Below are 23861 nucleotides of genomic sequence, written 5' to 3'. Positions count from 1 at the left end.
TAGTGTTAGTCTTCCACACCACTTCAGCATGGAATCTGTGACTAGGCAATGCAGTGAATGTACTTGCCACATGAAGCAAATTGTGACACAGATATTGAACTGTAAGTGGACCTTATGCGCACTTGTGCAAGTGGGCACTTCCTGCATCTTGTTCAACACAGCCAAGATGGCCAGCCTTGTGTTTCCTACACGAGCAAGGCACGAGAATGTTTGTAGCATTCCTTCCGTCCTTCGCTTCCTGCACGAAACCTATGGCTCCGACAGCACTTTGATTGCAAGCTTGAAATTGAGTGGGAAAGCCAGAGTTTTCTTTCTTTATTATATATATATATATATATATATATATATATATATATATATATATATATATATATATATATATATAAAGGCACTGCATGAAGATATGTCTACATAACTGTTAGCTGCTTACAATCTTGACTAAAGAAAGAGATTAAATGATGAAGCACTTACATCTGCATCGGCCTCTTTGCAGCCATGATGTTGCACATTGTGCCTCGCAACTGTGCTGGTGCAGACCTAGCTTTTGATGTTTGCTTTATGTGCCATTGTTTGTGTTTCCAGAATTACTGAAAGGTGGGCAAGTTAATGCAGATTCATAGCTATGTACTTGTGTAGTACTGCTGAACACAGGCAAAAGAGGGCTGGAAAAGGAATAGCCAGGGCGTGCGTTGTGCTTAACCAAATTTTATTAAAGAGAAACACTGGGTGCCTCAGCTAACATTAGCCAAACTTCAAAAAATAAAGAATAAAAAAATGGCGCAATATATAATTATGAGGCATATACAGCGTATGGCCATCTGTCCTCTTCTTCCACCAACATAACCTTTGTGGACTAATTACTTGACTAATTAAAAAAACATAAACAAACAGCTTGGCAAACATTAGCAGGGACACTCTATATATACATGGCTAACAGCAGTAGGACATGCAAAAGTGAAAGAATTGACAAAAGTATTTTGACAAAAGCCAAACAGTAACAGATCATTTACGGAGCATTGTAAGGCAGAGAGACAAGGATAAAACAGCCTGCCACTTCTAAGTTACACACATTCTATGAATGTTTTTTCCAATTGGAACATGCACAGCAGGCTTCTAGCGCGAAGTGAAACACGGACACAGAAAGGAGCAGGCAGGACAAGCGCTCGTCCTGTCTGCTCCTTTCTGTGTCTGTGTTTCACTTCGCGCTAGAAGCCAAAATCATGTTACCGTACCAACTCGCCCAACTGTCTATCCTTTTGTATGCACAACAGTCCATTGTTACTTGCGTAACTGCTGCAACATCGACTTTAATAGCTTTGAAAAGCTGCACCTTGACACTGTAACAAAAGGAATGTTTCCCAGATGTTGATGTACCAATTTGAGGCAGACTGATACATTGAGTGCAAATGACTGAAATGGAAGAAATGGCAGGTTCCTGCTCGTATTGCTTTCTTGCTTTAAATCAACATAGAAATGGAACTAAGTTGCCTTGAACCTTTTTTACTTGACGTGCACATTTCCAGACAACTGATTAATGTTCTAAGCAAGCTTTCCTCTGTGGATTTGGATGTGCCCTTCCTTCAACACTTTGTGCTCAGTTCCACATGCAGAACATTTCTGTAGACGTTCAGGAAATTGTCAGAGTTCTGCACCAATGCAGTGCTGTTCTCTCATTTGTTCTTTTTGTGGAGAGTTGAGATTTGTAGCCAAAACTGCTTCTGGTGCTAGACAGTGTCAAAGTTCTTGTAACTAGTGCTGGTCTTTTTGTGGCAGATGCCCCACTTGTAGTTTGGGTGAGCATTCAAAGGTACAAAAAAGTCACTTACGACATTTATGAATACAGGTTATAGATCTTTACTTAAGATGAAGTTGGTCTTGTTTGGCGGCACTTCATTGCAGGTCCAGGCGTTCCCGAAGATCTAGAAGCCGTTCACGGAGCCCCCCTCCCCAGCGCCCTAGGGTTGGCCGATCCCGGTCACCACCCTTGAGCCCTCCTGCTGCCTACCAGACGCATCGACGGCGGGAGCGCAGCCCCAGCTACGAAACCAAGTTCGCCTCCACGAGTCTCGGTGCCGAGTTGCGCAAGCATCGCAAAGGCCGCGAGCTTGAAAAGAGTCGTCACTCGGTCGGCAGCCGGGTAGCCCCACCGCCGCCGCCTCCCCCGCCGCCGCCTGCTGCGCCATCCAATGGGCCTGCTTCTTGTGCAGACATCCCACCACCTCCTCTTCCACCACCACCCCCCAGCGATCCTACGCATCCACCACTACCGCCACCTGAAGCTCCACCTCTTCCTCCACTGCCCCCTCCCCCACCGGCTGCTGTGGTGCCACCCTCTGCAGAAGCACCACCACCAGTGCCTCCCAAGGCACCCTCAAAGCCATGCACACCCTCTGAAGGCTCCCCGGAGCTGGCCTCCTCGCCAGAAGAGGCAGCCACAGCACCATCCTCTGGTGGCGGGGAGGACAACAGTGCTACACACAGCAACAATGGGGTGTTGGAAGAGGAGGATGAGGGCAGCCTGGGTAGTGGGCGGTCATCTGCCGAGCAGGTGTCCGCACAACCTAGCCCTACACAACCTGCAGCAGCACCACCCCAGCGCAAGAGCATCAAGGAATTGCCTATGCCGCCTGGCATGAAGGTAGAGGACGTGATGTCACCCGAGGTGGCTGACCGGGAAGAAGGATCACCTCAGCTTACTCAACAGCAACAGCAGCAGCAGATGAAGCATGCATTCACCATGGCCACCCAGCGGGCATTCTCTGCAACAACTGCTACCGGAACCCAGCCACCTCAAGGGGCAGCTGCCGCCTCCATGCAGGTGTTTCGCAGGCCAAGGTGAGAGCTACATGCCTGGTCACAAAGATTTTTTTTTTTTGCATTCTTTGGAACCAAGCTTTTGCATCATAAATGAGCCAAATACCTAATCTGAACTCTTCCTGCATTAAAATAGCCTATATACAAGAAAATATTGGCAGTAAGCAGTTTCACGCTGGCATTCTTGAATTGCAGTTTGAACGCTAAATACTTTGGAGGAAAGCTTGGCCTTCATTTGTTCTGCTAGTAATTGGCATTTTTCTGGCAAAGGAGTGAAAATATAATGTTGAAACTTCACCAGTCTAAATTGATTTCGTGCTCCTTTTACTGTTGTTTGAGGCAAAAGGCCATTGTCTTCATACACTTTACCACGCAGGTGATGGTACAATAGCATGTTAGCACTGCGTATTGCAAAGCATGTCTTATGGTAACACTTATATTTTAACATCTTTGCAGGATTCTGAACAAGCCTCCTTCTGACGATGAACGTTTTCCCAATTGGGGCGAGCGCTGCGTGGATGTTTTTGATATTGTGTGCCAGATAGGAGAGGGCACCTATGGACAAGTATACAAAGCCAAAGATAAGGACACCGGTAATTTGCTCTTACTCTTTCTGTACCCTAATGTTCTATCTTGTTGAATGCACAAAAATAGGCTGCTGAAATGTGAGACTTTAGAAGCGTACTGACCTCAAGTGCATATGTAATATTCACAGCTTGACGGTGAATCAGACAGGACTAGCCGCTAGGCTATTCAAATTATGTAACAATTATTCCCTATGGAAATTAGAAAAATTCATAAGTATGCTGTTACCTTAAGTTGCTAATATGAATATAGCACAACTGCACTGCCCGATTTGCAGTCATCAGCATTAATTTGCAACTAGCAAAGTAGTCAGATTTGTGCATTTGGCATTGCGCATAATTTTTTTTAACTAGTGGTTCTATGTGCAATGGTTAGAAAATGGGATTAAGCGGTCCTGTGCCAACGTGCAGCTGGGGTCATCCACGTTTCTGGAAAAAATGACCCAGGACAAGCCCAGCTCGTCAACAATACTTCCTTGCAATTTTCAATTTCTTGTTGATTATGTAAAATTCTTTTTGGATTGTCTGCTATTAAGCTTCACTTGTGCAATAAATAGTTAAGATTTACATAAATGAGCACTTTAAATTGCACATCGTTTTTCGTAAAGGATTCCACAGAAAAACAATTTGGCCATGATTGGTTGAAATTTGGGATAATAACTTAACAGTCCAGCATTTGCAAGGTAGTAAAGCTTACAAATTGAAAGCTAAGCTGCAGTATATACAATTGCTGACCAATTTTTGGGATGCCCAAAACATGAATTTTGACCTACTCGGTTATTAGAGTCTGCTACGGCTCCTCCCACTTCGCCGCGAGAGGCGAAGTGTGAGAGGCGTACTTTGGAGTACACAAACCCTGCAGCAATGGCGCGTCAAGAGGTAGTATTCTAAATCAGTTATTGAAGCATGCAGGCATGCTACAGGGTTTGTGTACAGCATGCCTGCGTGCTTCGATAACTGTTTTAGAATACAACCTGTTTACGCACCATTGCTACAGGGTTTGTGTGCTCCAAACCGCGTGCGCAATCTAGGTTTCGCCACATGCGGCGAAGTGGGGGGAACCGTAGCAGACGACGCGCAGCTAACTCCGCCTCTGGTGCTGATTGCGCTTGTGGTGCAATACTTCACGCGGCGCCCGTCGTCGCGCCCTGCGGAGCACGGCCACCCACTCTGTGTTACCGCTAACAGTGGCCGCGCCTGTACTTATGAGATGCATAAATAGAACAGCTGTATGATGATTTAGTGACTCCTATGGCACTCACAAAAACTGCAGGATGCCATGACTGGATAATAAGTATGTGATTCCATGGTGCTCTAATGTCTTTGTTCACTGTGTTGAAATGCAAAACTACTGTGTTTTCACGATGTTTCACCATGTTCTTATAGGAAGCATTGTTTTATTGTTGCTTACTCGCATGACACTTTAATAAAGGCAAAATAAAAGCAAGTTGTGGCACTATCCCTCTCAAGAAGCGTTCATAGCGAAACAGCACTATAAAAACACTGACGAGAGAAGAACCATCCGTGTTTTTCTAGTGCTCTTTCACTACTAAGGTATCATACCAACTAGCTTGCGCCCAGACCCTATCAAAAAATATACTGATGAGCAGCTTCATGAGAAAGTGCTGATATGTTGCTGGTGCCAAACAGGAATAGAACATGAGAGCTTCCAACAATCCGGTGATGCATTTTTCTGTCCATACTTCATCATTAATGTGCATTAATGCATTTATGTGCATTGAGTGGATCAAATGATACACTTCTACACTGCACCATGTTGTCCATCCAGGTTTTGATGCATCACACTTGGTGACGTGCCATCTTGATAATTAAACTAGCATTTGGCAGCGCGATCATTATGCAAGGGCAAAACAGATTTTCCATGACCAGCATACAAGTAATCACAGTAGTCAATGGAACTTGTCTTGTTATCTATGTGTGATGCCTTGGCTTTGGGGGTCCAAAAAGCTCTAGGAACAAAGGGCACGGTACAGACCTTGATGCACTCAATGCAAAAAAATCCTTGACCAGTTTAATTTCAATGTTGCGGCAAAGAAATGGTAGTGCTGTGTTATGATTGCAGCAGGTTCTAGCCTGCGGATGAATCTTGTGATTCATGTTTCTTGATAAGGCTCCCATTGCTCACAGGTGAACTAGTGGCCCTGAAGAAGGTGCGGCTAGAGAATGAGAAGGAGGGCTTCCCTATCACAGCTGTGCGAGAAATCAAGATCCTGCGTCAGCTCAACCACCCAAGCATTGTCAACCTCAAAGAGATTGTCACTGACAAACAGGATGCCCTGGACTTTAAGAAGGACAAAGGTGAGCACAACACACGAAGTTGAAGTTTGCAAGATCACGCCTGGTAGGTTGAGCCTGTGACTGCTTGGTGTCAAAGGCTGTTCTGGTGTGAAATTTAGCCATTATCCTGCCTTTTGAAATAGTTCCCAGATGCCTTCTAAAGCACAATTCACACTTCTCCTGGGGATTAGGGAAGGGATCCTCCATGACGTATCCAGTGAGCCTCCCCTCCATCCCCTGTGAGCATCAAGGCCGTGTGCCACTGCCGGGCACGTGCACACGCGAAGACTGGGCCCTTATCAATCCCCGGCCCTGGGGAGGCGTTTGTAGCTCTGGAACAAGTGCTCCCTGTCCGTACCGGGAGCTCCATGGGGCCGCGCCATCTGGTGAAGGTGTGAAATTGTCATCATGTGGTGCGCTCCCTTTGAAGCAGGGAGTCTATTCGTGTGAATAATGCTTAAGCCTCATATTCGACAAACTGCCTAGCCTGAAGGAACCTGACCAACTTTAAGCAGAGCCTACCGTTGACAGTTTATATATTCATTAGAATTGTGAATTACGTGTATTACATGAAAGTAACAAATAGTGTACATAATACTAAATTTGTTTTTAAGGAGAGTGTAAATAAGTGGTGCATAGTACTCCCGCGGTGGCTCTGTCACTTAGTGTTGTACTGCTCAGCGTGAGGTCATGGGTCTGATTCCCGACTGTGGCGGCCATTCAGTGGGGGAGGGGGGCAAAATGCAAAAATTTTCGTGCAGTTAGATTTCACCATCATCCTTTATTCTCCTAACAATCTCCAATTACTCATGTCTTGTGCCAGCTGATTCCATCTCATGCCTGCAAATTTCCTTATTTCTTTGCTTAGATATTTAAAGGATTTTTAATCCTAGGTAGCCAAAATTAATCCAGAGCCTGCCACTATGGTCTCTTGTAGCTGCAGTGTTGCCTTGGGACATAGAATAAGTGGTCCGGTGCCACGTATGGTGGTATCATGTTGCCTGCTGCACTGTCTAACCTTTATCTATTGCAGGTATTCTCTAACTTTGTGGCCTTGAGGAAGCCCACCAGTTTTGCCACAGGGCTGCAGAACCCCTCTCCTTTGTCTCTTTCCACAGATGTGCTTACAAACAGACTCACTATAAGGCATGCTGAGAATGGAAAGGGGGTAGAGGGGCTCTTGCTGCACGCTAAGCACTTGCATTTCAGCATATGAATCTGCCTAACCAAATTAGCACTGCTGCCACATCCCCGTGTGGCCTCTTTTATTTATGGTTCGGCATGTTATCTTTAATCTCGAAGGCCATCATTCTTGATGAAGAACTCGATCACGATAACACATGAATAGGGGATTTTGATGGGAGACCGTAATGCAGCGCACGTTGACCATATGGCTATCATTCTAGGCACCACACATCGTAAACAGTGTCTTTACACCAAGGAGTGTCAGACGCACGAAAGCTTATTTTATTCTTAAATGTGTAAACATAGCTGTACCTACCTAATGAGGAAACCTGCCTGTCTGTCATGTAAGACGCATAGCTATAACGAAAATGTTTAAAAATGCGGAACAAATTCGAAATGAAAAATGTTGATGGTGGCGAGTTTCAAACCTTTGACCCCATGCTTGGAAGTACGTAGAATGTCTTGCCCACTGGCCTGAACACCTATGCTTGCAGTATGTGAATACATCTGAACCATATCAATGTGATGTACCGGTGGTACAAAACAAATGTCAAAGGAGAACAGTTTCTTTGAAAGCTTTCTTGAAAGATTTGGTGATGGTTGAATAAAAGCCATCTCTATGTCTACATGTAAAACTGACTCTGAGCATTGTAGACATTAGGAAAATTACGATTTTGCAAAAATTCACTGCGAAACACATCACATCGCCGATGTGTTTCGGTGGTTGCGTGATGTGCCTCCTGTTTGGGGCGTTCCTTCACCAACCAAAATGCCACTATCTATGAGGGCTCATGTGCTTCACGTTGCACAACAAAGATGACTACTCAGTCGGTTCATAAGGGTGATAAGGAGTGATGAAGGGTTATGTGGCTCTCATCACGGTTGATAATGGTTTGACGTGGATGGATAAGGTGCAAATAAGGGCTTGTAATGGCTGGAGCAATTCTGATAAGGTTGATAAAGACAGGTCAGAGTTTATAAGGATTAGATTGAATGTGATAAGGTTGATAACAACAGATAAGGGTTGATAAGGATGTAGTCTGAAGGTCGATAATGACTGATAAGGGTTAAGTGTTTATGGTGGTTGGATCAAGTTTGACAAGATTGACAATGACACTGGGCTGTGTGAAGATGAGCAAGTAGCACAATGCTTACACATACTTGGACAGCTCCAGTAGAGAAGAATGAACATTTGGGCGAGCTGGTGCTGATTGAACATGCCGAAGGGGCAGCGCAAAATGACTGAGACGAAAAACAGGAAAGACATAGGAGAGCACTTGGGTATAGGCGGCAGTACTTATGTGCATCCTTTCTAATAAAGTTATTTGAGAGAGTTTAGTGCTTTCCTGTTTCTTTCCTGCTTTTTGTCTTAGTTGTATTGCACTCTGCTCCTTTAAGATCAACTCCAATAGTGTTTATGCGTGATTTTTTTTTTTTTTTTCAAGCAAACGTTTGAAGTCGCTCGCGCTGCAGAATGGTTATCAATATACCGATCGCAAGGCTGAGCCTTAATGCCTGTGTCGCCCAGCATGAAGCGTGGTGCCCCTTGCGCACATTGAAGTGCTTGTCACGCATTTTTCTTGCGGAGCTGACGCTGTGTGGCAACAAACTGGCTGGTATCGAAACTGCACTGTGCCGGCACAAACATGCCTGAACCACATATAATGCATGAATGCACCCCACATGTCGATTATATCATCATCTGTCGGCTGGAAGAGTTGACCAGGCAGACAAATATGGCTCTCGGCTTGCAGACTTTCCCGCGTTCATTGCTGCTGACGTGTTGCGAGCACGAATTGAAAGTTTATGTGCTCTAACAATGCAAATTTTATAGATTCTTTAAACTTAAGCATGTATTGAATAAACGTGTTTGATGTTTTGTTACAAGTTGATTGTATGATCACTATCTTATATCTCCTGAAAAGTGGTCTCTGTTCGCGCAATAATGGTTTTTGCGAAACCGGCACAGCAGAATTTACAGCCACATCGTAATCGTCAGCATCACCAACGACAGCACTAGCACCATCGGTATGATCGACTAAGCAGCAGACTGCAGCGCCTAGTAAGGCTACCAAAGCCGGAGCCAATGTAGTTCTTGCATTTCATGTATGCCTTCCTCCATGGTGCATCTTGGTGCTGCTGCTTGTGCGTATGATTAGTGTTGGCTAGGCAGTCTGTGTGCGGTGCACCGTGTAAAGTTAGAATTCTCGTGTCCTTGATGCCATGGCGCTATCAAAGCCAAAGAAAAGGTATTTGCAGAAGTTATTGTGAACTTGACTTCAGAATTTCTGTGCTTTTTTACATCTAGAAAAGGAGAACGTTTTGCATATTGTAGAACATTTGCATGCGACGTCAACCTGTTTCACGGTGTCAACGACGGCTTGAAACTGCACGTTTCCATGGCGAAGCATCAAAGCTATGTTTGTGGCGCTGAGCAGCAAGGCAACATAGTGAACTTTCTCCAGAACAAGTGCGACGACAGTGTCATACGTATGGAGTGCCTGTTTACGGGATTCCTCGTCGAACACAACCTACCCCTTAGTGTCAGCAACTACGTTGGGCCTCTTCTATGGAAAATATTTCCGAAATGCAACGAGGCGAAGCGCTATGGATGTAGATGCAACTCTGAAATGAAACTCTGATAAAAACGCAATTATCAAGAATGCGGAGGTGACCAACCTCAAATTTATTTCACAGGCATCGCTCTCGAGTCTGTTTCTTTATTCAGGGTTTCCCTTAGCTGCTGGCCAGAGATTCCAATGAATCTGCTGGAGATGCTTTAGATGCTCTCGAAGCCGAGTTTGCCACACTACAGGCGTACAGTCTTCCAGAGGACATTCTTAATGAAGAAAGGTGGGACATGCAGTGGTCTATGGTTGGAAAAATGAAAACACTGATGGAAAACATGTCTCACCGAGTTGCTAAGGCGATGCTGGAATTACTTGCGATACCATGTAGCAACGCAGAGTGTGAGAGGATTTTAGCATGGCACGAAAAACTAGGACTGAGTTCCGCCCATCAATGTGCAACACAACCCTCCAACACCTTCTGCTAGTGAAGGGCCGTCAGTCTGGACCATGTTTTGAGCAGAGCTACTCTGAGAAATTTTTTGAGTGAGCAAAGTCTGCTACTGCAAGGTCCTGCAAAAGGACTCATCGAACACTGCCTTAAGGTTTGAGTAAACCCGTTCGCGCAAATAGGGTCTCCCGATTTTAGAATCTCGCCAGGTATGCATGCGTGCTAGACAATGTATCAACCACAAAAGCAGCATCGCCATAGTGTGAGCTCTGACCCTCAGATGCTAATACTTGAACCTATTTATAACAAATTCGATTGTTACTTGAAAAATGGTCGTTGTATCAGTAGTTTATGTGGGAACTAGCCCTTCAACCCCCCCCCCCCTTCTTTTGCTTCATATGCATCCATCTGCCGTCTGTGTAAATGCGTCTACAACCGGGCACTCAGCACGCTGTCACATAATTTCGAGCCTGCCATGTAAATCTAAAGCTAGTCTGGTGACGGATCACTCAAAGCTATGAAAAGAGACCATTGCGTGTTTATGAATGGTGTTTGTAACGAGGGGTCGCCTTACGATATTTAGCAAGTTAGCGAGATTAAGTCCGAGGCCGCTGAGTTGGGAGAGTAGAACCACACGGCAGAGGGGAGGAGGAGGGTAGGTGGAGGTGCTTATTTGCTGTGGCAGTTGCCATGAACCTCGTTAAACCGTAGTTGGCCGGAGCTCGGAAAAAATATGTACTAAAAGGTAGTACTGCTTAACCAAAATAGTGTGAGATCGCCTACTTACCTGCAAAAAACGGAACTACGAGAGAGTGTGATACAAGGGCAGAAAACATGCAGTATTTATTCACTTCGTGCGACAAAAGTATGTTATTTTCGTTTGGTGCCCTCTCTTCTTGGTAAACACCCACATGAGGCTGACGTAGCGCGCAGCATCTGCCACTGTCGGCCCTGAATCGCTCGTGCTGTTGCTTTCCATGTTGTCGTCATCACTGTCGTTAGGTGACACTTTGGCAATCACACAGGCAACGATGGCAAAGTCAGAAGCTCGAAAAGTCGAACCTCATAGCTGAGGTATTTTCACGGTCGCAGCAGCATTGCCAACCAATTTCCCTTTCGCATTCCAAATGCCACACACCGTAGTCAATGGTAGATCCCTCTCCCGTGCCAGCATCGACTGCTTCATGCCATGTTCGACAGCAGGAACGAGGTCAAATTTTTCTTCTGTGCTGAGCACCTGGTTTTTGTCCTAGCTTGCACGACACTACAGCATGGGCCACAATGCTCTTACTCTGACACGGCGCTGAAATGATGCTGATGTTGATGTGGCTTCACCCTTCCAAGCATCCTCTGCATTTGCGCTTGGAGGCCGTTCCGATCTCTGAGGCTTGTTATTCTGCTGGGCTGACATATCGCCGTGATATCGCAACAAAAAGTGGTAACACTATGTTAACCACTATGTATGCAATAAGCTGGTATGGTTTATGCAGATACAAAACGCATTATGTTCAATGGCCGCTGAGTCGGGGATTTGACTTTACTACGTTAAAATGAAACTACATACTATTTAACGGTTAAACTGCAGTATGGTCTAACGAGGTTTTACTGTATCGGGTTCATCTGGCGATTGTGAGGCCGCGCCGTACGTAGCAGCCGCCGGGGTAGAATGCCTCTCCTGTTTGCGCCAGTCTCACACGCAAGCTCTGGGAACTCCGAATGGCTGTGATGCAGTCCGATTTCCATCTATCTGCACACGTAATTGCTTTCCTTTTGATTACGGCACCGTAATGAACTTGGCAGGTCTTTGCAATCAGCACTTCCATGCTGATAGAGCGAACGCAGAAAATGGGAAGACGGACGGTGCACTTACCTAAGCCAAAGCAAGCATTGCCTAATCCATGGTCTAAGCACACATGCTACAGCACATGGAGGAACCTATGGCAGCTAGAGTTGAGGCACGTACGAGGCACCATTTTGAAATGCTGATGGCGATATGCTAACACAGATTTAGGTCGTTCTTGATTCTAACATGCACGCAATTTTTGGACCCATTTTAATCGGAAAAAAAGTGCACGTTAGATTCGATAAAAAAAAAAATGAAATAATGCAGAATAAAACGCACCACTTCGTTGGGGTCTTGGATCTCACAGGAGTACTGACAACCGCGGGTTCAGGCTTGGCGAGGCACAGGGCCACGTCAGCCATTGCCTAGCGTGCAGATGCATGTGCGCTCAGGCCAGGAAATGGCTGCTGAGCACTACACTCGCAAGAGAACACAGTGTTGCCCTGAGTTGGCGAAAACCATTTATTGTTTCCAGCAGCACCCAACACTGCTCAAACGCCCGTTCCCGGGGTTTGCTGGAACCAGTACCAGTAGATATTGCATGCCATGGGAACGCTGAATGCGTCAAAGCACCAGCCATGGCCGGGTCATTCACTGTGGGTACCAATTATTTGAAAAATCAAATAAAAAATAAAAAGTTTCCTATTTGATTCGAAATTGAATGTTCAACTATTTACTTACCACTAGTCTTTTTATGTCACTTCGGTGGAAAAATGTGAAGTTTGAAAGGTAGAACACTAACCCGAACTGTTATCAGCAGCTAGCTAAATGAAGTGTCGACAAACTGTGACCAGCAACTCTTTGTGTGATAGTGGCGCGTCGTGCCACAATCTCGGCGACTCGACTTTGAACGGCCATAGGTTCAAATTGGTCCAAATCATCTCAAAAAGAGTACATAACTTGGTGTGTGTGTGGTGCTGCATGGAGAAACTCGCGCAAAAACGACAGTGCCACTGCTGTAGCTTCCAAGATTGTATGCGGAGCCACCTAGGCGCTGCACAGGGAAGACTGCTAATGTACTGTCATTGTGGCCTCCATTCTCGGAGACCCCAGCTGCCATATGCTAACTGCTTTACGCTGGAGTCAAGGCTTCAAAGCATGGTTATTCTAATGTGAGCGACTTTCCTTGTGACTTCTGACATTTGCGTTCGGGGCTAGCCCATTTCAGTGGTATAATCTTTGTCAAGGTTGAACTGCAGGAGCGAGGCGTGCGCTTCAGTGCTTCGGAACTTCACGTGCACCCTCCTTTTACAGCGACCCAGTCTGAAGTGTTCGTTGTAACAGTGCGTTGCTTTTGGAAATGTTTTTTATATCTGGATGCAGTTTGTAATTGTAAATTCTGTGAAATGTGCTCATTATAACCGATAGACAGTTATGGTATCTGTGATCGTTTTGAAGGGCCCCTAACCAGGTGTGACCATTTTGAGCTGACACGCTCAAAATTTCAAACTAAACGCCATTTGCGCTTCTCCACGTGGGCGCCACACTTGAACATGGGGGATGACGTACATCAGCAAGTGCACTAATGCACATGTATATGTTGTGACGTCGCTCATAGTGAACCATGATACTTCAAGAGTTATTCTAGGCGACATCTGTTATTTGGGTAATATGTTGCATCAATAGACAAATTAAAGTTTAGAAAAATAATAAAACACTCAACCCAAATGTCTGCATGTTCTTGTTTTACTTCGCACTGCAGCAACAGGGATGTACTTCTGTTTCGTCTGCTTGTTCCCACGTCGTGCAGTCGAGCACGCTGAGAGCGAAACTGTCATTTTCTACCATGTTCCAGTGCATGATCATGCTCTGTGATCCGCTTGCATCTGCCTCAGTGTTTGTGTAGCACTGACTTATACCGCCAGTCAGATGCTCTCGTGTGCTGCGCAAAACAAGACAAATGCAACAACTCGCACATGCGACCGTCAGTGGAAGTGCGTCGCGCAGCGAACAAGCACAAGGGGGAAGAAAATGAGGCGGGGCCCGTCATGCATGCTTCACGTAATCCTCCTGCTCCGGTATGGGAGAATGTAGGGAAGGATTTTGCTTGTGGAGGCTAGATGGGACAAGTTGAGCGAGTGTCCTTATTGGCAGTGACGTTCGCCTCCTTGAAATCATGGGTTCGCAGCGCTGAAATATGTCTACCTCGGCTATTAATGAACCAATTTGAAAAATTCTTGTAGCAAGCTCCCAAGAGGCCACATAAGAATTCCCTGCGGATAACCAAAATTTGCTGTGTGGCCTGGTGAAGGGCCCTTTAAGTGGATTTGTTGCCTTAGATACAGGAAGTTATAACATTGGAAAACCTGGGATTTTTTTTCCATATAGACAGTCAACAATTGATAATAAAGGATTGACTGGACAGATTCTTACAGTTTTGGTTGCAGCTTGGATTCCTGTCACACATCTTTACTGCTGTGCTCTGTTGACATAGTGTGTAGCAGTCACATTGCACACAGTGCAAATCGTGTGATGTGGTCAGTAGTTTCCCTCACTGCCTATTTTTTTTAACGAAACATTGGTGTTGGTTGTGCGCAGGGGCATTTTACTTGGTGTTTGAATACATGGACCACGACTTGATGGGCTTGCTGGAATCGGGGCTGGTGGACTTCAATGAGCACCATGTGGCCTCCTTCATGCGTCAACTGCTGGACGGGCTTAGCTATTGCCACCGAAGAAACTTCCTGCACCGTGACATCAAATGCTCGAACATACTCATGAACAACAGGTGTGTATGCGTATGTAACAGGTCTCTATTCAATTACTGAAGCACTTCACAATTTAAACCTGAACATACTTCAGGTTTTTATTGTCACCATGTCTGCTTAAAGCTTATTCTAGTGATGTGCTGTTTACAGTTGTGCAGCAGTGAATGAAACGCCATACATAAACCTCTGCCCAGATTATTACTGTGAATCCAGTCAAAGTAGTAAAGCTAAATCTCCAGCTGCGGACTACAGCCAATAGCTTCCCAGCATTTTCCATCAGCACTTAGGTGCACAAATTCAAAGCACTGTGGATATTGTGGCTGGCACTGCATTTGCCATGCTTTCCTTGACTGGTATACAGTCGCTGACTGATAATTTGGCCACCGATAATGTGTACAGCTCTGAGCGACCGCCACAAGCCCCATAGATTTTAACTATAAGGACGACCAAAATTTCGTGCACTTTACAGCTCGCCATGCAATAACTCGAACTGTTACTGCATGGTTTTCCATGGAAATAAGATTGGGAAGTGAAAAAAAGTTTGTTAAATCACAAATTTCTTTAAATTGATGTTTGTTATATAGAGGTTTGACTGTATTTTGAAGTTACAATTATTCAGACATTGGTGGTCCCCATCATGTCCAAATTATGGATTGGCAACTGTAGTCCCTGGAAACTTAAAAAAAGTTTGTGCATATCCCTACTTAGTGTGAGTTAAATATTTTTTGCATATAAGGATAAGGGTGAATTAGGAATGGTAAATTCATCCACAGCATGTTAGCGTTTCTCTATGCATATTCATCACGTCTATACATTATACCATTTACATCTTTCAGAGGCCAAATCAAGCTGGCTGACTTTGGGCTGGCACGACTGTACAGTGCAGAAGACAAGGCACGGCCCTACACAAACAAGGTCATTACACTCTGGTACCGACCACCAGAATTGCTCTTGGGAGAAGAGCGGTACGGACCTGCCATTGATGTCTGGAGCTGCGGGTGAGTCGAGGCTCCTTGCCCAGTGCAACAGCTGGCTGCATTCATTGCACTTGACACAGATATATGATGAGATGATGAAGCTAAATAATTTTACAAGTCGTTGGCAGCAGTGCCTTATGTGCTAACTTTTTATGTAGGGAAATCCACGTCGCACTATGTGAACTTATTTATGGCACTTGGATGCGTGGCAGTCCACGCTTTCTTTCAAACGTGGACTGCCATGCATACGGCCTTGATTGAGCAATCGTTTTAAGAAAACATGTACCTTGCTTTAAGAATGCTGATTTCGGTACCACCCAACAGGCATCGCATTTGGATTCAGCATCGCCAGATGTAGATTCGCGCCAAGGGGCTGTTTTCTCTGCCAATTGCTTCTGACGATACCAAATGCAATCACTTTCGCACTTGTCACCTAACCACATCTATGAGCGATAGCATGGGCTGGAGAAATGTTGCATTTGTGAAAAACTTCTCCATGTCCTGTATCAAGTTGAGAGAACTTTTGCGAAGGTGATGGTATCTCTGAAAGCAATCGACCGAGAATGCTGCTCCATGCCAATTCCGCCATTGCTGAACGCGACGCATTGGGCCTGCAAGACTTGCCAAAGTAGGCTAACGGAATTTTGACTGTAAAATTTTGTTTTGGAACTCATTCCATATCTGTGCCGTCTCACATTGCAAGAACGAAAGTCTCGAATGTTTTCACTTTCCTCGCTGATTTTGTTATTGCAAGGTTCAACTGTAGTCGCCGACTCACGACAGAATATGTCAGGATATGCGCATTTTAGTGAAAAGCACCTTCACTTGAATGAAGAGTCTTGTCTTGCACCATTGCTGCACTGCAAAGGGAGTTGGCGAGGCCCTTGCTGTTGCGAGTGCTTATAATTCACAAGATGACAAGAATTGAGCTTCTGCATTGATTTTGTGCAAAATATAAATGAGGGTTTGCAGATTTCTTCAGCAAACAAAGCCATGTTGATGTAAGCATTCGTTTGTTTTCTTGATACGTTGGATAATTTGATATTCAGTTAATTTGGACATCTTTTTTAGTCCCGTGAAATTTGAATGAACAAAGTCTTACTGTGTACAGTAGAACCTTGTTGATATGATCCCGTTATGTGCGATTTCTCGGCACCAACATTTGCGGTTGAGAACGAAAATAAATGTCCCAATTGAGTTATGCTTATTTTTTGCTGGTTCATGCATTCCCCCCCCCCCCCCCCCCTAGAAAAACAAGATCTTTCAGCACCAATGTCAGTACATAGCCAAACTGTAATCGTATGATCCATTTTCCAGTCACTAGATCCCATGTAAAAAAAAATGCAGTCGAGAACAGTAGTCGCCTGGTATGCATGGTACCGGCAAATCTTCACCTATTGTCGCATACTGCATTCAAAGTTATAGTGAAATCTCGTTACTATGAACACATTAACGAGCTTTTCAGAAATCACCAGCTGACTTCTATGGTTTCAATGTAAAAATATTTCAGTACTGTGAACTTCAGAATACCGAACATTTCAGAATAACAATCGTTATTCAGTTTATGTGTCATGTTAACAATGCCTCAGGACTACGAGCTAATATTCAGAAATCCGGCGATTCTTAGATTTTCATGTATCTTTCACAGCAGTTGAAACAGTAGGCTAGCAGACAAGGGGTAGAAAGCGGACGTATGATGCACGGGTTCGGGAAACCTGCGATGGCGTTCAGTTAAAAAAAAGAAAAATTAAAAACGCGGAAACTGAAGAAATTTTCTTTTCTCTCTCTCTTTGTCCTTAATCTATCCTGGAGGCAACATTGCATCGGCTACACACACGTAGCTGTACTAGCTATGTGTGTGGAGAAATGTAATCCTGTACTCGTGGGGATGGCACGTGGTCACACTTAGCACTTTCCGGACAGTGCTGTTTGTGCGCGCTTGCGCTTTAATAGTTCAGGTGTCCGCCTGAAATGAGCCAGTTGCAATGTCCACGGCAAGGAATGGAAAACGCACAAACAAGAAAGATTGCGCTTTGGAAGCAACATGGAGCTTCCTTTTTGTCAGTAGTTTTCTCAGCGTCTGCCTCGCGCGCATCACTTGCGGTGCTTTGGTGGTGCGCAGCGGCGGAATCTGTGGAAAATGGCAACAGCATAGGCTGAGAGCAGCCAACAGCAACGTTTTCGTGGACATCTCAAATGGTGACCACTTCGGAACTGAGGAGTTGGACGGAATGGTTAATTTTGGGACTTCTCACTATAACGACCTTTCAGAATAACTATTTTCGGCGGTCCCACATGATTCGTTATATCAAAATTTGTATTGCCGCCAGCCATACATATTGCGATAAGCATCTTCACCTATCTCTTTCACAGAATGTGGTGCTGGTTGAAGCGTACTGCGCTTCTTTAATAAGTGATAACCCAAACTTGGCTCCATACCCTGCTGCAAACTGTGATTGTATGATACGTTTTTCAGCTACTAGATCTCGTGTAAACAAAAAAAGCTGTATAAATGTTGGTTTGCATTCAGTTTCTTATTCCGGTACCGGCAAATTTCCTCCCTGGTCGTTGCACATATAATCGCCACCAACCCTATTGCAATAACCATCTTAACCTATCTGATCCACAGTGCATCAGGCGTAGTGCTGTTGGAAGCATGCTGCATGCCTTTAGTAGGCGATAACACAAACACACTGCAGTTTCCTGCGGCAGACAGCGCGATGTGAGCATCACATTTCGCTCTTACAGCATCTGGCTTCACCCACTAGCTCAATTTTGCTTCAGCTCCCTGTAATAATAATCTATAATAATAAGCGATAACCCAAATGTGCCTGCGTACCCTGCTGCAGACTGCAATCGTACAATACGTTTTTCAGCTGCTAGATCTTGTGTAAAAAAGAAAAGCCAGAAAACGCTGGTGTGCATTCAGTTTATTTTGGTACCAGTAAATCTTCTACCAGGTCGTTGCGCACCTTCACAGCTATTGCCACCAACCCTATTGCGATAATAATCTTCACGAATCTGTTTCACGGTGCATGGGGTGTAGTGCTGTTGGAAGCTTACTGCATGCTTTTAGTAGGCGATAACACAAATGCACTGCAGTTCCCTGCTGCATGCAGCACGATGTGAGCATCACGTTTTGCTCCTATAGCATCTGGCTTCGCCCACCAGCTTGATTTTGTTTCTCCTTCCCATCGCCATCCTAAAACACTACGCAGTAGTAAAACAACCAAACGCATCTTGGGCCACTGGAGCCTGATGAGTTCGACGTGTGTCGGCGTCTTGTTCTGCAACGATTCGTGCAACGCTTCACATGTAGATGTCAGCCACACTTGAGCCTGTCAAATTTTTTTGTTGCTTTGGATCGTATGTTTTTTTTCCACAGTGTTTCTCTCTGTCCTTTTCTTCAAGACCCAGAGCAGGAATTGGCCCCCTGGTGCAGTATTCTGCCACTACCTCTCTCATGACTCGTACAGTTAACCAACCCATGGCCCTCAGCCCCCAGCAGCTGCGGAGCACCTGACCAAAGCGGTGGTCAGACCTGCAACGCAGAAGAGGCTGTCGAGAATCTCCGGACCCGCACAGGCCACGACTGGAAATTGAACCTGGAATGTTCAACATACGAACCCTCTAGAAGGAATCTAGCTGAGCAGGAATCTTTGGGGAACAATCGGGCATTGTGGGGGATATTATTGGCTTCAGCGAGGTTAGAAGAACTGGTGAGGCTTATACACTGCTGACTAACGGCATGCAATATTCAATTGGCAACCGCGCATTCTGCACATATGATGTGCTCCTCACCGCACACAACAGGACTGACCTGCAGTTGCTGATCCAGATTTGCCTTGACCACCTAGCAAAGAACTGGCTCTGGCTAAACCTCAAGAATAGCCAGTGCCCAACGGACAGAAATGAGCACGGCATATTCACAACAGCATTGTTGATCTGGCCTTTGCAGAGCACTTCAAGTGATCTCAACTGAAGCACGAAACTAATATGTGTGTCAAACGCTGATTAGTTGAAGTGGGACTCTGACCGTTGTATAAAGAATTGCCTGAAGGTGATTTATTGTACAGTCGTGTGAACGATTGCATTGGATGGCTCCAACGAGTGCCTCACAACCAAGGAGGTTGAGCGCACTCTTGCCATTATGGTGACAAATATGTTTCGCTCACTAGATCAGCAGCATCATGTGATTTGGCCACATCTTGAATGAAATTCAGGAATGCTCCTGTCCCTGAGATGTGCAAAACTCACCTTCGACAGTATGGCGCCATACTCTGATCAAATGTTGACTCGCGCGCGTACATTGGCTGCAGCATTGATGTACCTGGAAAGTACTCCAAAAGCCGTCTGAAGCAGCGCCAGTCAGATATGCTGCAAATCGACCTCACATTCACAAGACTCCACCCAGATGAAATCCACTTGTGAGAAAAAAAATTAAGACTGTGATCCAGACAAGCCGACCCCGCATTTGAATGGAGCTAAAGCTGAGGAAGAATCGAAGTTAACCAGCTAAAATAATCCCAGGTTTGGCTATACAATTCTAATTTGCAGAGAAAATCTCTTAAAATCGTGTGCCACGACTCTCCTGTGAAACTTCAGAACTATTGTTGGATTCCCCTCAATTGATTCCAAATTAATGTACATACCTAAGTTAGCCATTGAGAGGGTACTATGCATCTCGCTTTGAGAAACATTCAAGTTATGTTTATATGCATTCATGCTGTTTTCAATGTTAATCATGATTTAAAGAAAATTCATATTCACGAGTTGCCTTGCCCCTATGCCCACACGTGGAGCAAAAGAACAGTGGCAGCTCTCAATGCATAGCGGTGCGCATACAAGTACATTTGTACATATCTCATGTTAGTGAGTCCTCTGGTGTTTTCTGTGGTCTTCTTCAACACTTGCTCAACAGCAGTGTCAGCACTTTCGGTATCCATGGTAGAGTGTAGAAGCGCGACTGAACAAGGATGTGGAAAGAAACAAACACACAGACACAGCGCTTCTCTGAAGCACTGTGTCTGTGTATTTGTTTCTTTCTACATCCTCGTTCAGTCACACTTCTACACTCTATACCATGGATTCTAACCAACTAGCCCGCCAACGTGTTTTAACCAAGCACTTTAAGAAAGCAGTCCTGGCAAAGCTTGGCCTGACTTGGCTCAACTTGACATTACAGGAGCATAAAAGCTTGACAGGAAGTTGCAAAAGCATGTATATATACAGTAGAACCTTGTTCATATGTTTTCGAGAAAAACTTTGAAAATAATGTACCAACCGGGAAAACATGCGATCCAAAGTAACTAAAAAAATTTGACAAACAATCATTGACATCTACGTAATGCAAAGCGTCGCGCGGATCATTGCGGCAAGAGGCGCCGACACTAGTGGTGCTCCAGCGGCCCGTCATGCATCTTGTCCTTTCCCTATTGCATTTTATATATATGTATATATATATAGAGGGGGGGAGGGGCTGGAAACCGAAACAGAAGCGAGCTGGGAGGCAATGCCGGATGCCACCAAAGCGAAACGTGAAGCCCACTTCACGCTGCCTAAAGCATGGAACGGCGGCGCACTTGGATCATCATCGCCTGCTAAAACCATTAGCACTAGGCATCCCGCGCTATAAAACAGATAGGTAAAGATGCTTACAGTAAAAGCTTGTTAATTCGAATTCTGCGGGATGCCAAGAAAGTTCGAATTACACAAAATTCGAACTAATAAAAGTCAAGAGAAAGAAATCACCCGGTTAAGGCGCTTGTATAGTCCGGCGTGGCATGAGCACACGCACACACATGCTACGTCACGTTGGTGCGAACAAAATCGTGTATACTTCAAATCACTGGCTCAGCCAACGTCACCGGACGCGGCCAATGCGGTCCGCCATGCTTTACGTTGAGGTGGCTCAACGTAAAGCTCTTGCTCTTGCTCCATCCGCGTGTTCGTCACACCGACTGGCATGGAGAAAAATGGAACGTCGCAGTTTCACCCGAAAACCGAAGCATCAATTGCGATACCAAATTAGTAACCAGCATGGTGTCACGCGCGCACAGGTAAACATGAACACACATGTCTCTCGATGAAAGTGGAAACTCTGTGAAAACGCTGGGGTTAGAAACCGCGGCAGCAGCCGCGAGCCAATTGACCTCTGTGCACCTGTCGCGTCAACGCATACGAAACATAGAAAGCACAGCGCATATGAAGCTACTGGCACTATGCGCACTCTGCATCATAGATGGCTTTGAAGATGAGGCCATATGAGGCCCATGTGGGCGCGCACTTTGGCCACGTCACAGATCGCTTTCAAGGTACGGCGCCCGCATGGCCGCGCAGTAAGCAGCAGGCGCCGAAAATACCCCCACCTCACCCCCGTGCCTCGCATGTGACAGGAGAGGGTGCGCATCCGGCCCGCCTTCCTTGTCCGCACACGCGAAATTGAGCGGCATTCACCAGCTAACCCTTGCACGCTTTATCTCACTTTCTCTCTGTTTCATATAATTTGACCCAAGGGCATTAAAAAAGAAAAAGACTCAATACATTGTAGCTGGTTGAAATCGAGAACACGTTGTTTGCTGTCACGTGCCACTTCTCAGAGTATATTTTATATTCTGCTTAAATAGTGAAATAACCAAGGTCAATAATGAAAAGATTGACGTTCACTTTAAAGCCAAGCGTATTTCATAATGTTGTTAGTGAGGGTTCAGAAACTGCTGATAGTTTCCAATAGTTTTTTTGTAGCAACATACCTTTGAGTGGTACTTTTTTCCAGCATTAAAAAAAGCCTGTGAGATATGGAAAGAAAAAATGGCTGTGGCTTAGCTAAGGTTAAGCCCAGGATGCGAAGCATACTAGCCTTTATTTTAACGCGACAGCGTTAAGGAGCTCGTGTCGCAGAAAAGCCGGTGTCGTCGGCGTCGGCTCAGGCGTGCAGCGCTTGCTCAGGCGCACATTTCGTTGTCGCGCCGAACGCTGCGTTGCTCGACGCTCACCGCGTCCGATGCGGGCGGCGACGCCGCGAGCGACGGCGCGAGTTGGAGCCCCGTTTCTTTTCTGTCGTGACGTCACAGTGTCACGTGGTATTCAAGGCGACACCGCCGCGCCTGAGGAGCTGGGTTGAGCTCTCGTAATATGCTTCGCGTAAAAGAAATGACATGCATGACTGCACTCATGCACTATATTGTATTGCAGCACTCTCAGCCATGTTTAACTGCCAAAACTTGTATATACTATATATAATTTTATGTGGTTCAGGTTTGATTTAGGTTTACCTAATACCGTATTTACTCGATTCTAAGCACCCCCTTTTTTCACGATCGCGATGCCCAAAGTGAGGGGGGGGGGGGGGGTGCTTAGATTAGAAAAATCTAAAATGAACCCTCCCCCCACCCCCTCACTCTTTTCGCTGCGACATCAAGATGAGATGGGTGCGAGGAATAAGATTTTATTTTGCAGACATTCAAAAGAAAAATCGGCGCAGACAGTGAACCCACCGCTTGTGTCGGATGCCCAGTCACTATCACTGCCACTCGAGTTCATCGCACCGCTTGAACCGCCGCTCTCGGTATCCCACAGCATGCCGTCTTCCGTTCCGTCGAAGTGGTTTGTGATCGAGCACTTCTTAAATGATTTGACCACAACGTCCACTGGGACCCGCTTCCAAGCGTCCGAAATCCACTTTGCGATGTTTGATGGGTACGCTTTCTGCAGCTTTCGCCGTACAGCCGTACAGTCCGGCTGTACGGCGTACTCGCGCCGCGGCCACCGTGCCACCTCGGGACTCCGAGGCTCCAGCTCGATGACAGAGTGAGCAAGCGCGCTTGGCGGCCTTGGCTACGCGCTCTTTCTAACAAACACGAGGGAGCTTAGATTTGCATGCGAACTTTTTTCCAAATTTTCTCGCGAAAATAGAGGGGGGGTGCTTAGAATCGCGAAAATACGGTATTAAAAAAATTTTCTTTGATGAATTTTTAACACATTTTGCTAAACAGGCTATGAATTGCTTCTGCATGCTTCAAGAAATCCATTAAGGTCAATCTCATTGCTCTGTCTACCCTAGAACAAAGTTGCAAGACTTCCAGATAGACACTCACAATCAAGTGTTTTGGAGTGTTGGTAGTTTCACTTCATTCTATAGTAGATGCAGCAAGATTGGTCTTAGTAAATTTCTTGCATCATGCAAAAGTAATTGTAGTTCTACCGTGTTTAGCAAAATGAGCAACTAAATTGTAGCAAGTTTAATAAAAAACGAAGAGGAAACCTGCAACAAGTTGAGGCTAAACGCCATGAGTGCGATTTTGTGTGCGACAGCGACGAGCGATGGATCGGGCCGTTGTGTGAACAAATCGCTTGGTCTTGTCCCACGATCGCTCGGTTCTGCAAATCTAGAATTCGTCACTCGTCGCTCGGAAGTGCTATGAGCGACTAGCCA

At 45.5% G+C, this 23861-nt stretch overlaps 1 protein-coding gene across 7 annotated transcripts in view; it reads left to right on the top strand.

Moving 5' to 3' along the window:
• The window catches only part of LOC135917004 (cyclin-dependent kinase 12-like), a 95804-nt gene that overhangs the window by 15245 nt on the left and 56698 nt on the right, over window positions 1-23861 (top strand). For all 7 annotated transcript variants that reach the window (XR_011511393.1, XR_011511390.1, XR_011511392.1 and 4 more), the window contains exons 2-6: window positions 1900-2835; window positions 3271-3407; window positions 5547-5717; window positions 14281-14470; window positions 15287-15448. Coding sequence is in view for 2 of the 7 variants with exons in the window: in XM_065450459.2 (XP_065306531.2) it covers window positions 1900-2835; window positions 3271-3407; window positions 5547-5717; window positions 14281-14470; window positions 15287-15448 (1596 nt within the window). In the remaining 5 variants the exon portion in view is untranslated. The remainder of the gene's footprint in view (window positions 1-1899; window positions 2836-3270; window positions 3408-5546; window positions 5718-14280; window positions 14471-15286; window positions 15449-23861) is intronic.

Source organism: Dermacentor albipictus, chromosome 1, assembly GCF_038994185.2.
Source record: "Dermacentor albipictus isolate Rhodes 1998 colony chromosome 1, USDA_Dalb.pri_finalv2, whole genome shotgun sequence".
Classification (NCBI taxonomy): Eukaryota; Metazoa; Arthropoda; class Arachnida; order Ixodida; family Ixodidae; genus Dermacentor; species Dermacentor albipictus.
The sequence above is the reverse complement of the archived record's forward strand: the minus strand, read 5'-3'. Positions and strand labels throughout refer to the sequence as shown.